This window comes from Aedes aegypti, chromosome 3 (genome assembly GCF_002204515.2).
Source record: "Aedes aegypti strain LVP_AGWG chromosome 3, AaegL5.0 Primary Assembly, whole genome shotgun sequence".
Lineage (NCBI taxonomy): Eukaryota > Metazoa > Arthropoda > Insecta > Diptera > Culicidae > Aedes > Aedes aegypti.
In genome coordinates, this window is record NC_035109.1 from 106,153,266 (window position 1) to 106,168,191 (window position 14,926).

The window sequence follows — 14,926 nt, forward strand, 5'->3', positions numbered from 1 at the left end:
GGGTCAAAGGACGGCGAATGTAGGCCAGTTCCCTCAGTGCGCAGCTGCAGCATAAAATGCAACTAGGTATTGCAGTGTTGGCCTCGATGACGCGTGCCACGTCTAATTAGCATTAATTTCCACATATCGTTATGCCAGAGGTACCTCTGGCAGAAGTGCGTAGATAGTTAAGTCGTCGTTCGCTTGGTGGGACTTGGAAACAATACCATTCTTCAGGGCGCATCACTTTCACACAGCATATGATGCAGCCCAACATTGCCACCTTCAACGCCCGGGGTAGACGACGACAGGCTTTGAGGTGTGCAACAATTTAGATTGCTTTCGTCATAAGACACAATGGCTGGAGCATTGAGCGCATACGCTTCTCCGATAATCACTTGGGGCGTTATTATCTGACGACTGCTTTGCTACTGGCAAAAGCCTCCTCGAAGATGACAGCAAATGAGTTGTTTGCCCTTTAGTGGGCGCCGTACTCTGCCGTCTTGTGGGATGGTATCCCACGCATCGCCCCGGCTCACACGCAACTCTCTAATCGGGTGAAATTGTTTGGGGGAAAAGATATGAATGGAAGCTATTTTTTCATTTGTGTGAAGAATGACGATTGTCTTCATCGGAAAAGGTTTCTGAGGGTGATTCATGAGATTTGTGCAATTTAGATACCTGGAACCTAAATTGAATTGGTTCGTCAAACGATATTTTGTCTATTGGAGATCTACTCACAATTTATAGCTTCAAGAATATCACGCAGAGTTACGTGATTTAGAAGATTGTTATCATTAGAAAAACCATTTGTTACTTCAAGATTTGTTGAGTGCAACAGGTGCTTTGATTCATACCTCAACTTTCTGGCGTAAATTCCTTCTTATCTACTGCCATAGTCAGTAAACTTTCAAAGTTTTCGTTTAAGATGGCACTGATCCTCACCCATTCATATGAGCGAACGAAGTGTTTTATTGATTTGTACCAATGTTCTTGTTCCTCCAAAGAATCCATGGATCACAGGCTTTAGACTTTACATGCCCATGGGTGTCCTACCAAACAAAGTTCGAAAAGCAGGGTGTCCATTCAAAATCAGTTTTCCAATTCCCGGATGTCTGTAAATTTCAAACCGGACTACATCAAGATCCTTAGACTTGATATTTTCTAGACCTTTGTTATTAAGTGCTGATATTTGATTTGACTTTCAAAATATTCGATTTCAAATTCAAAAGATTTTTTCACCGTTTAAAATATTTTATACTTTTGAGGTTTCAATCATTTCATTTTTTACATAATGATTGTCAAATAAGCAATACCATTGCAGTCACATGTTATACAGAATGGAGTAGAGGATTTAATCATCGGCTGCTTGGGCACGTCAGGAGTTAATCATCAATATTAACCTCCTTTTCCCGAGCAGCCTAGATAGCCGCGTAGTGTCGGTAGCGGTTGTTTCAACTGGCCAAGAATTAACACTACGGACTGCCTGTTCCGGTGGTAAAAGTCCACCTCACAGGTGACCCCTAATTTATGGTGTGATGCGTACCGTGCCTAGGAATGAATGGTTAGGGGGTCTAAATAAAACCTAACCGCTAACGGAGCCTGTGGGGTACCAGGGCGCCCTCCACAGTGGTGCAGGTGACCTTGTGTTTTTCCGAGATAATCGGCTGCCCTTCTTCAGTCTCTATCGTGAGGCTTAAGAAGGGTGGGATTATGAATATGTTGACATTTAATTTAAATTATCACCTATATGGATTCGAATAATGCATTTTACACAGTGTATTCTGTGCTCTTACGCCTTTGGTGACTTTAAATAGATACCGATCTGGTTTTTTTGTTGCTAGTCTTTTTCGTGCTGAGATTGCAAAAAGCTTAATCCTGCCTAGTTTGGGTAGTGGCTACGGTTAGGTTAGCTCAGATCAATCTTCAGCATAAAAGAACAGCAACGATAAATCTTTGCAGACTCATGCAAAATGATGCAGCCCAAGTGGCGCTAGTTCAAGAACCCTACTTTCGTAGAGGAAACTTCTATCTAGGTAACCTTGTGGACCCAGTTTTTGCTACTTTCAGCAAACTTGAAATGGTAAACTCACGCTCCATGCCCCGCGCATGCGTATTCGTTAATAAAGCAATCGTTGCTACACTCATTTCTGAGTTAACTACCGCAGATGTATGTGCTGTCACAATCGATGTTTCTGTTGGTGACCTCAACAGGAAATACGTCTATTGTTCGGTATATTTACCACATGATGAACCATCCCCAACGGATGACTTCAAACGAGTTGTCGTACACTGCGTAACAAAAGGCCTTCCGCTGATTGTGGGCAGTGATGCCAATGCTCATCACATCATCTGGGGCAGCTCAGATATCAATTTGAGAGGCTCCAGTCTGATGGAATACTTAAGTAGTACAGACCTTGGATTACTTAACATAGGCAATCGCCCAACCTTCATGGTTTCTAATAGAGAAGAAGTGTTAGACATGACGCTTTGCTCGAATAGAATCAGTCACGAGTTGACGAATTGGCATGTATCAGATAAGGAATCATTATCTGATCATCGCTACATCTTCTTTGAACATTCAAATGTAACTGCGCAGACTTTGCGTTTTAAGAATCCCCGCTCAACGAACTGGGAACTCTATATTGAATTGGTTGCGACCAAATTTCATGGATATTCTCCGTCCATTGAAAATCCAAGTGATCTGGATGATGCCGTTGATACTACAACATCCTACATTATGGAAGCTTTTGAAGAAGCATGTCCTCTGCGGTCTGTAAAGACTACAAGAGGGACCCCATGGTGGAATTCCGATCTGGCTAGACTCAGGAAACAATGTAGAAGGAGTTGGAACAGACGCCGTTCAGCTGGATCAGAGTCGTTCAAGTCGGCTCGCAAGGCTTACAAGAAGGTTCTTCGTTCTGCTGAACGATCCGGCTGGAAAACCCTTTGTGCAAATGTTTCCAGTGTGAGTGAAGTCAGTCGGCTGAACAAAATCCTTGCAAAACCTAAGGATTTCCAAGTGAACGAAATTCGCTTACCTAATGGTGACTTTACTTCTTCCGATGAAGAAGTTTTAGAATGTTTATTCAATACACACTTCCCCAGATGTGTGGACATAGCATCTACGGATGAACCAAATGTCTTTTCATGTAGTTACGAGTCTCTGGTCTCGGCTCGCAGTATCGTAACTACTGAATCGATTCAATGGGCACTTAATAGTTTTGCTCCTTTCAAATCTCCAGGAGCGGATGGGATTTATCCTGTTCTGCTCCAAAAGGGATTTGAGTTTATCAAACATGTTTTGAAAAAGCTACTTGTAAGCAGTTTTGCTACCGGGTACATTCCCAAATCCTGGCGTGATATTACTGTAAAGTTTATCCCGAAAGGAGGACGTGCGTCTTATGAAGAAGCGAAGAGTTTTAGACCAATCAGTCTGACCTCTTTTCTTCTGAAATGTCTGGAACGCATTATCGATCATCACATCCGTGATGCTTATTTGGCAAACATGCCTCTTCACGTGAATCAACATGCTTATCAATCTGGAAAGTCCACTGTGATTCTTTTACACAAAGTTGTATACGATATCGAGAAAGCATTCGCTCAGAAGCAATCCTGCTTGGGTGTTTTCTTGGATAATGAGGGTGCCTTTGATAACGTGTCTTTCGATGCCATATTGGAAGCCGCACGAAACCATGGGCTACCTACAATGATTACCAATTGGATTCATCAAATGCTCAAAAACCGACATCTCTTCTCGACATTGCATCAAGCAGCGATTCGAAAATTGAGTGTTTGCGGATGCCCTCAAGGGGAGTTTTGTCACCACTTTTGTGGAATCTCGTAGCAGATACGCTATTGAGGCAACTCAATAATAGCGGTTTTCCAACATATGGATTTGCCGACGACTATCTAGCTCTGATAGTTGGTATGTGCATAAGCACCTTATTCGACCTGATGCAAAGTGCTCTTCAGGTAGTCGAGAGTTGGTGTCGCCAATATGGCCTTTCGGTTAACCCGAATAAAACATCTATTGTTCTGTTTACGGAAAGACGAACCCGCGATGGAATTCGACCTTTACGTCTTTTTGGCACTGAGATTAATGTGACTGATCAAGTAAAGTATGTCGGAGTCATCCTAGATTCCAAACTTTCATGGACACCTCACATTGATTTCAGAGTCAAAAAAGCTTGCATGGCCTTCGGTCAATGCCGGCGAACCTTTGGTAAAACTTGGGGCCTCAAACCCAAATATATTAAATGGATTTACACAACAGTTGTTCGACCAATATTGGCATATGGATGTCTTGTGTGGTGGCAAAAGGGCGAAGTGAGAACAATCCAATCAAAATTGGGCCATCTTCAAAGGATGTGCTTAATGGCGATGTCTGGAGAAAAATCCAGGGAATCGTAGATCTACACACACTTCGTTGTTTCCACTTTTGGTAAATTGGGACAAAATTGTCCTTGCTCCAAGTGATCTCACAATTGCTTGTCACTTTCCTTACAGGACATTTACCACACAATTCCCTTCACGGGAAGAGTGGACGTCTGGCTGTTTGGAAAGAAGTATATCAAACAATATAGTATGTTACACTGATGGCTCCCTTCTTGAAGGTAGAGCTGGTGCAGGAGTATATTCTCGTGAGCTAAGGCTGAATCAGTTTAACTCACTTGGTAGAAACTGCACCGTTTATCAGGCGGAAATATTTGCTCTTATGTGTGGAGTGCAATCAGCACTTCAACAGCGCGTAATGGGTAAAGTCATATACTTCTGTTCAGATAGTCAGGCTGCTATAAAAGCTCTCGCTTCGGCCAACTCAAGGTCGAAGCTTGTTATCGCATGTCGAACTCAAATTGAGGAACTGAATTTAGGCAACTCTGTAAACCTTGTATGGCTACCTGGCCATTCTTCCATCGCTGGAAATGAATTAGCTGATGAGCTAGCTCGCGATGGAGCATCGCATGATTTTAAGGCCCTGAGCCGGCTATTCCAATTTCGAAGTGCTGGGTGAAGCTTAAGATAAACTCTTGGGCGGCAACTCGGCACAAGCAATATTGGAATAGTTTGGAGTCATGTCGTCAAACAAAATTGTACATTACTGAGCCATCTCCAAGGGTGTATTTAACAAATCTGTCAAATCAGAATTGCAGTCTCTTGGTCAGCGCGTTGACAGGTCACTGCCGACTCAACTATCACATGGCAAATATTCAGCGTGTTGAATAATTTGTGTGTGATAGAACTATACAACTTTGTGACTCCGATTATGGAACTTCGTATCACCTGAAATGTAACTGTCCAGTTTTTTTGCAAATGCGATTCCAATTACTTGGTAAACACTTATTAAGTGAAACTGAATTCAGAAGCCTGAATCTTCAGGACATTATGTTATTCTTAACCCGCTGTGGTAATGAGCTATAGGCTCTCTTTACGCTCATGCGTTTTGCAGTACCTTTTTTTTAGGGCGCTGTTCGAACCCATTGTGGTATGGAGCTACATGCTTTCATTTCGCTTATGCGATCTTCCCTTTTCAAGGGAACCCACTCCTATTTCCTTCCATCTTTCCTTTCCCTTTCCTCTCCCATCGGGTAGATGATGAAATAGGCTCGAATATGGCGATGGTACAAATCTCCCAACTGGTGGGGAACGTGCCTGTGGAGCCGGCCTTCTGATACCTGATACCTAATAAATAATGCGCTCCCGGCTAGGTATTGTTTATACAAACGTTGGGTTTGGATGGGCATCTAAATTTTCTGGAATAGGTGCGCTTTGCGAAAGAGGACCACGAGATTATTGAGCTGAAATGGAATTCATGTTAACTTCTACGTCCGTGAGTCCTCTTGTGGTATAGGGGTAAAGTGTCCTATCTTGTGAACATGGAGTCGTGAGTTCGATTCTCACCGAGACGACGTGTAACTATTTCGCAAAATTTCACATCAATTTGTCCATTTAATCTAATTGCTAAGTATATGCAATTGCAATTTTTCCACTACGTGACGCTTGTGTGTTTGTAAATTTGATTATATTCCAATAGACTCTAGCCCATGATCCTGATCTCCTTGAAAGTTCATTTCTTTCTAGGTGGTAAGGATTATGGGCTAGAGTCTACTGGAATATGACCATGTTTACATGCACACTAGCGCCTTATAGCGACAAAATTTATTGCCAAACAATGCTGCCTCGGACATCTGTTAAGCTTTTTAAGCCTCTGAACAACTTTGCTGAAGACACGAACTTTCTAGGAGGTCGGGATCATGAGTTAGAGCCTGCTAGAATATGACCAAATTATATGCACACTAGCGCCAAGTAGCGACAAAATCGCGAATTCGATGAACGATGCGTTTACTAATGAACGCCATAAAGCTTTTGCATAACTTCTCTGAAGATCGCAACTTTGTTGCTAGTAAGGATTACGAGATATTACATAATAAATACTATAATTTTTGGGAGATGGTAAACTTTTTTGGGTGTACTGAAATATTCAACTGGGGTGTTGCATTACTAGATTATGCGCTTCCATACTTATGGTGGGTAGTGTACGTTATATATTTAAAAGCTTTATTTATTTTGGTGGTGTTCTATAATATGCATAAGTATAGCGCAATGTAAAATCAGTATTAGTCAACATCTAGGCGATTGTAAACTTTCGTGGTAGACCTTAGCGAACCTTTAGGGACTTCTGTAGACCTTTGGTCCGTAACGATCACGGATCTTTAAGTACCCTCAAGGACATTAATGGACTTTCGAAAGCCTCTTCCAAATGCTATCAGTTATTTAAAAAACAGTAAAAATCGAAATAAAAAAAAACCTTTCACTCATGACGACATTGTCTGCAATCAATTTGATGACCCAACCTAACTGTCTCACTATCAGAAAATTCCACTCAAAATTTTCACACGGGCAACCGCATCAATACAACGCATCTGTTCATCATCAAACCCTAACCCTTTCGCCATATAAATCACAATGAATCGTTTGGACTCTTGGCTTCCAATTGAACCCAAGCATCAATTGCCCAATCATTACTCATTAATATTTTCCCAGGACGACTCATTCACGGTGCTTTACGTTCGTCGAAAGCGGGAAAACCCACTATGCGAAGAAACACCTCCCACCTCTCCTCCATCAACGACAACAAAAGCCATACAATTATACGGGGCCTTATTGGCGCGATTTTACGACCTGGTAACAAACTACTGCCATTGGCGAGAACCGACCGACAGCGCCACAGAAATCCAATTGTTAGCATTTTAATAATTATTATTTTATATTTATGGAGCACTCAGGGCGTATGCGCTTGCGAAACCTACGCGCAGGGTCACTATGAGCGATCAGATGGTCAACAATCGGAAAAAAATACTTGTTCTGATAGGTTTTTCTTATTCATAATTTCGAAGATAATACTTCTTTTGAGATATTCATGAAATATCAGAGCATAAATAAAAATAAGTACTTTATTTACGGGCAAACCTAAACTGCCCTTCTACGCCTACTTGTCCCATGTTCTATGCATACCTTATAGACCGCGTGATAAATATGCGTAGAAGAACACTGAAAAATATATTTGATTTTTATCGAAACATTATGCATTCCATTGTTTTGTGTTCAAACTCGTCGCAGACTTAAACTAAAAGAGCGTGAACATTTGTGCCGCACGTATTTGCACTTTTGAAGGGGCCCGATAGCTGTAGCGGTAAACGCGCAGCTATTCAGCAAGACGAAGCTGAGGATCATAGGTTCCAGTCCCGGCATTCGATTTTTTTTTTCGTAAACATTCTCGACTTCATAAGGCATAGAGCATCTTCGTACCTGCCGCACGTTATACACATAAGTACAACAATAATGAATTGGCATAGAAAGCTAGCAGTTAATAACTGTTGAAATGCTCAAAACTAACACTAAGCTGCGAATCTGGCTCTGTAGGCACGTTACGCCAAGAAGAACATTTTCACTTCTTTCGTATAGGGCTTTTTGACAGTTTTTCAATATTTCTCACAATTTTCTCTTTAATAACAGCTAAAGATTGTTCTAGAGAATATTTGGAAATCGCTAAGTGATCAATATAATCTTAACTTTGTAAGTCCTAAAATAAAACATCATCACAAAACTCATAAATGTGATATAAGACGACACAAATATTTTTGGCCGCCAGACTATACGGAAATTGCCCATAGTAAGGGCGACAGTTAAGTACAGCTGAGTTGAAGACCCCAGAAGAGGGGTTCAAATTTCCCACCATTATGTTGCGAACTCATTGACGTGATTGGTGAAACTCTACTGGAGGCCTTTGTTTTTCTCTCGGCAGCATAAATCATAAATGAGTTGCTTTTGGTTTTTGTATTCGAAGGGACTTCTTTTCGTAGATTCGAGTGGTGCATAAACACAGTTTTGCATATACCGAAGGGCATTTAAATATTCACGCCTCGTGTAAGTCCGATACGAAGCCGCTGGCGCCGAATATTGCGTGATAGAATGTGCACTGCTGTAGCTACTCAACTAATCGATGCGGCAGTCTTGAACGTTAGCGGCGCGTAGGTAGGCTTCAATTCACGTTAAATCGGTTTTAATTGCTTCATTTGCGGAGGTGTTAGATTGTTACCCACTGGATATTTAATCAGACTAGAACTTAGTCATTTCAGTTGTTCATTGAGATTTTTTCACGGTTAGCTTGTGTTACACAGGGAAAATATCTTTTCGAGTGTCCTACCACATATCGAGTACTACTGGAAACCCATTTGAAAATGTCCTAGCATTTCTAGGGGGTGCGGACTAGAATATTTAGGTCGTTAAAATTGGACACAATCTTGTCCACGAGTGCTAACCGTTGTTTGTTTGCTTGTCTCGCAGGAAACCACATTTAAAGTAAACCCTTAAAATGTTTTGCACAAAGCATAATTAATTCAATGCAGGCGATAAATCCAATAAACAGACTTAATTGGAAAGTTTCTGACCGTATGTCAATTAAAAACATGTTTGAGAAAAGTTGGTAAAAAATTCTGCATAATTTGGACTAAGCACAACCTTTTTTAATAGTTGGCAGTCTTTGTGTTATATAAATTGAATAAATTTTTTTAGCGTTATGAAATCATCATCGAACCAACCTACGCATACTCGGATCATTTTCATGAACATTTTTGTTTGACAGCAGCCTGACTGCTTGTTGATTTTCAGTTCGCATCCCCCAATTTCTAAGTAACTTCAAAATATGTATTTTTTTTTCAGATTTCCAATCTGTTTTATGATGTAGTAAGAAACAAAATATTTGTCTTTTGAAATATAACGTTTATGATGAAATGTTTCACCAACATGAAAATATATTGTGTTAAACTATGGCGCTATGGTCCATACCTGTGAGGGAGAAACCGATACGAAATTTCTGTACGTCATAGTGAGCCGAGATTCTGCTGTCACGAACTGTCACTGTGAGCCCAGCGGACAAACATGGAAAAAGCGCGTAATTGATCAAAACATATTTTTGCATCTCATCAAATGTGACGAAAAATCGATTGATAAGCTATTCATGCTTATTCAAAAGTAATGTCACGATAGCACCTTTTATTCTGATTGAATATAAAGTATTCAAATACGCATAATTTTACTTTTTCTAATAAAAACGAAAATAAAATGCATAGAAAACTTTGGCCCTCTTTTCATGTTTGTCCGAAAAGTTCGAAGATACACAACAAAATAAAACTAGCGATTTTCATCAAGTCTGCCTTGATTGTCGTTGGCAAGCTGGAGTTTTCTTGCAGTTTGAAAAAAAAAAATGTGTCATATTTCGTGTGTAGTATCGGTGCCTCCCTCCCAGGTCCATACCTATATGAACAAAATTGGTATGGTGATTATATGCAAGGTATATTGAAGAAAGGTACAGCAATTTAAGCAGTCAGTGGATGCCAATCGCACATTGAGTGGATGCGGGGATGTGGGGGTGGAAAATGACAGCTGACGAGTCGGCGAGTTTGTTGATGTGATTTTTCACTCTAGTGGTTGCTATCGTTCCCATAGGATTGTTTATTATTGGTTCATCACGACCATAATGAGAAGGAAAACTCAAAGCATTTGCAAGTAAGTTCTTTGATAGTATTATCCTAAATATGAGTAAAATTTTGTTAATAAATCTTCGAGCTGTTTAGTAGAATACCTATAAGTAGATGAAAAAACCGAATTTATTTTCCACTCTAGTGGAATTAAATGGTATAGTACTAAATTCGGTTTTTTCATCTACTTATAATTTTGTTGTTTTCAGATGACAAATGAATTCCGTAAACTCAAAAAATCTAGTTTAGAGTTGCTTTCATCCAGGGGACCAGCAGAAGAACCGCATGAGCAAATGAAGGCTCTTACCCGTAGACACACGGCAAAGGTATGTCAATAGAAAGAAGAAGATCGCCGAAATTTCACGGTATCGCATACCATCGGCTGATCAACGGAATTCAAAAGATGAGGAGCTTTTAAAATTATCGACACTACCATAAACTAACCAGAGTTCTTACTTTTTAGCAAAGAAATTTAATCGTAACAGACAGAGAGTTCTGTTTGATCCTTCGACCTTGACGCTTGCTCCTGCGGGGCCGGCGCTGAGGGCAGGATCAAACATGTCGCGCGTCGGTCGAGTGAAAGTGAAAAACTGCCACGTTCGATTAGTTCCTTTTGATCTTTCGACGTTGACGCTTGCTCCTGGGCAGTGCGTCAAGAAATCCCGAGCAGTCGTCAGATGTTTTCCCTCTCGGGTCGCGCGCCTATTTTCTCTTAGTGCTTTTATATAGCTGAGCAAACGAGTGAAGCTGAAGTGGATGATTGCTGCTCAAGGATGACGGATCAATTGGTGAGCTCGTTTCATGCTACTATTTCTAATATATAAAACATGTATGACTGCACCTTTAATCGTTACAACGCACAATGGTCGGAAAAAAATGAAGTTTGGCCAAAACTAGTTTTAATCGATGAGATATATATTAACCTGATATGTTATTTGGCGTTTTTATTGTTTCAGAAGGGGTTATTCACATATTACGTAACATTTTTGAAAAATGTTATCAAACTGGGCTGAAAGCACATTTCTCGTTTGTATTTGACCGAGTTTGATCAAAATGTGTATGGACAGTGATGAAATATATTTTAAATAAACTTTGTATGAAAAATATCTTCAAAATATATGAAAATATTGAATTATTCAAATATTTTTAACTTGCAAATCAGCAAATTTCTGCAAAAAATTTAAACATTTTTTGTAAGATCTAAGGATGCATTTTGATGTGCAATATTCGAAATGGCGGCGACATGACGCGACAAGAGTTGTTTTTCATGTTAAAAATCATCAAAATTACTTAAGTGTAATATTGAATAGTATTCAAACTCCAACCAAATATTTTTTTTCATCCTCATGCTCGATATAAGTATTGAACCATAAGCTTTCAGATAGTGCGTAACTTTGGGGAAATATTGCATTCCTAAATTATAAATTTTGTACTTTATTTTATTTTTCTATTTTTTGACTTCAGCCAGTTTGCCGTCATAAAAATCATAGAAATTTAAATTTTAGGTCAATTTCAAATAAGGATCATAAAAATATAATACATGAGGTATATTTTAAAATGATAAAAAACATAAAAATCTCAAAAAATGTTTTTGATAGTTTTGGCCGCCCCTTTATATGGAGCCCGACCATTGTGCAACGGTGAGACGTAAATATGATTTTTCAACAAACTTTGAAAGGTTCGTCACTGTGAGTGTCGACATAAACTCTGATTCATAAATTATTTATGTCTAAATTGTTTTTTAAACTTCATTTTCTTTTTACCTTTATTTTTGTAATTAAAAAAAAAAACTTTTAATGCTTCGACACTACAAGTGTAGACTTGTGAAAGGTTCACTTTATTCAACATACTCTGAAAGGTTCGTCACCTCAAATGTCGGCATAATTTTTCTCTACATAGATATTGTTCATATCAAATGAAAATATTATATTAACACATAAGCATGTTTTTTTTAAAGGCACTCCGTGCTCGTGGCCACTACTGCCGGACTCAGATGATCTTGTAGCTTCTTTACCAATACAGATCTATTTTCAACTTATCTATATTTACATCTAGTTTTACTCTCTCCTACTCTTTTACTCTCACACCGAGCAGGTAGGAGAGAGCTCTGCTATTAGTGAGGCTAGCTGCCTGCGAAGAGGGTCAGTTTGTCTCAGTCACCATCTGATACTGACGGAGGATGGATGTGCTCCCCAAAGCACGGTCCTCCGTGAGGCGTCTTCTGGTGGCTGGACGGGTTTTTTGTGGAAGGGCTGGGAATCGAACCCATGATCTTCCGCTTATGAAGCGAAAGCGTTTTCTCAAGGCTACATACCCCCCTATATAAGCATGTTTATGTCTCACAAATAATTATTTATCATGGTCTGATCGCTTATCAAAGTGAATCCTGTGACCCAACGATCCTCCCCATTAACAAACATCCCTCCCAGTAACCTTTGTGGAGATGCAGAGGCAAACAGTCTAAGCTAAGCTAAGAAATTTAATCGTAACAGACAGATCGCAATGAAACACGACTTGACCGATGAATCTTTCGAGTATGTACTGCGCTAGTTCTTACTCTGAACGGGAGCCGGTCACACGATTAACTGTAACTGTAATATATATTACTCAATAAAATGGAATTGAATTTCTCGAATGCATTCCGGTTGCCAATATTCACAAATTTATTCATTTACACTGCAATTATCTCGCTGTTGTATTTTGAACTACACTGGGATTTTCCTTTACTGCAACTACGTTCTGACGGTGTGGTTCGCGCGATAATTGAAAATCCACTTGAACCGCAGTTTTTTTTTGTTATTCGTGAATGGTATGATGCTGGGTGTGTACATTATTCTGGAAGCGTTCCAGCAAATTTAAAACTGAAAACAGAACTGACGTTTTCGAAAACAAATTAGATGGAGGGGAAAAACCTTTTTTTTGGTTTCATGGCTTGCTGACCTGATCGAGCATAAGAACCTGCCAGCTGTCACCGTTTTTTTTCCAATATGGCGGAATGCTCCATTTGACACATCGAATTACCTCCCTTCTAAATACCTTGATTATATGATTTGTGGTAGCGAAAGATGACTGGTAGCGAAACATAACTGTCTGAGATGCCAAATGTCCGTTGAAACGCCGGTATGTGGTAACCATAATGAAAACACGGCGCAAAAGTAATAGGCGACACTGAAAATAATATCGATTACAGGCTCATAACATTGGGCGATACTGGCATTCTTGAGTGCGTTTAAGGCGAAACCTTATAATATTTTTTTATTACGAAGTAGCTAGGAAAATTGAAGGAGATGTGTGTGGTATTGATGAAGATTTTGAAACTAGGTTTATGAAATGTGTATTAACGATCAACGCTCCGTCATCGTAATCATCGTCATCATCGAAACTTCAAAAGCAGTTTTTCTGTTCAAAACTAAAAATCATTCGATGAAAATGTGTTCACTGTGTTTCGGTTGGAGAATAGAATACAGTGAACACATTTTCCAGTACATTTTCTTGATTTTGAACGAAAAAACTGCTTTTGAAAATTCCGAAATCAATGACGGATCCTGCCCCCTTAAAGTGAAATAGTTAAAGTTGGAGTATATTTTCTCCAATTGGGATTAAAAATTGCACATGAAAATTTCATTGGTTATTTTCTCATTGTTATTGATTTGTCAGATAGGCCCTTATCGCGAATCCCTCTCGATTTGAAATCAAAAAAATTGGTTCAAATTGCCATGTTTTCAGTTAGGTGTACCAGCAGATTTGACCAAAAGTCTTCGTGTTTAGCTTTTTACTACAAACGTCACTACAATTGAAATCCAATTAGATTTCAGCTTTTCGGCCTATACCGACTTCTTTTTTCCGATCAGCTGAACAACTGGGACACCCATCTTTCCATAACCCCGTTCGACATCCGTTCATTGTTCCACGCTAGAAACACCAACCGAAGATCGCATCAAATCGTGGTACTCACCTGAAAGATGTTCTGCATCTTAAAGCTCCGCTCGGTGAGCCGCTCCACGGCCAGAATCTCCGCCAGCGGTATATCACAGATCGGTCGCTTTCCCTTTGCCTTGGCGTAGCTGAGCGACTGGGTCGTTAGCCGGAAGTAGCGCTGCTTGAAGTTCCGCCGGCCGAAGCGCTTCCGACCTTGGGCCCGTTTGGTCATCATCCTGTTGATCGTTGTTGAAGTTGCAGATGTTGGTTCAGGGAGAGAGAGAGAGAGGACGGAAAACGATTCAAGCGTTAGATATATGGTTGATCGTAAGTCTTGAGATACAGGTAAATGGCGCACTGTTCGCCCACTGCACAGTGGGTAGATTGGAACCCGTAGTCGGACTTATTTAGACGTCGCTGAATTAAAGACTTGAAATGGTGCATTCATAATGTAAAAATGTTCAAGACTTCACATTTTCCCCTTAACCTTCGGAAAATCGCGCTGTTGTACTTTGTACAACAGCTCTGATTTATATGTGATTTATATATTATAAAATCAATAAATGTACATAGAGGTCGCATAATAATGAACACTATATACGGTTCGAATAGACTACAATTTGAAATCAATATATCTCAAAATACAAATAATTTCGAAACATGGGGTCTTCAGTAAAGTTATTCTGAAGTTGAAGCGATATCTGATTAGACCGCTAGGTGGCACGAGTGAGCGTATTTTTTTTTGCTTTGCGGATATCTCAGGGTATGGAGATGAATCAGCGACGGGCTGAAAATCTCCCTAATAAAGCTAATAATAATAATAATAATAATATCTCAGGGTTCTGTCCATGAAGAAAGATGGCGTTCACGACAAAGTTGTTCAGTTTTTCAAGGGCTATCATTGCTCGAGCAAGTTGATTCCAAATTTTGCCACCAGGCTGCGCTAGTGACCGTGATACCTTTGTTTTGCAGATATCTCTGGAGCCTGA

The 14,926-nt window shown here is 39.9% G+C and overlaps 1 protein-coding gene across 6 annotated transcripts in view; it reads right to left on the bottom strand.

The window, feature by feature from the left end:
• LOC5563620 (GTPase-activating protein) overlaps window positions 1-14,926 on the bottom strand; it is a 187,287-nt gene that overhangs the window by 22,506 nt on the left and 149,855 nt on the right. For all 6 annotated transcript variants that reach the window (XM_021853714.1, XM_021853711.1, XM_021853713.1 and 3 more), the window contains one exon: window positions 13,975-14,173. In XM_021853714.1, the coding sequence (XP_021709406.1) occupies window positions 13,975-14,173 (199 nt within the window). The remainder of the gene's footprint in view (window positions 1-13,974; window positions 14,174-14,926) is intronic.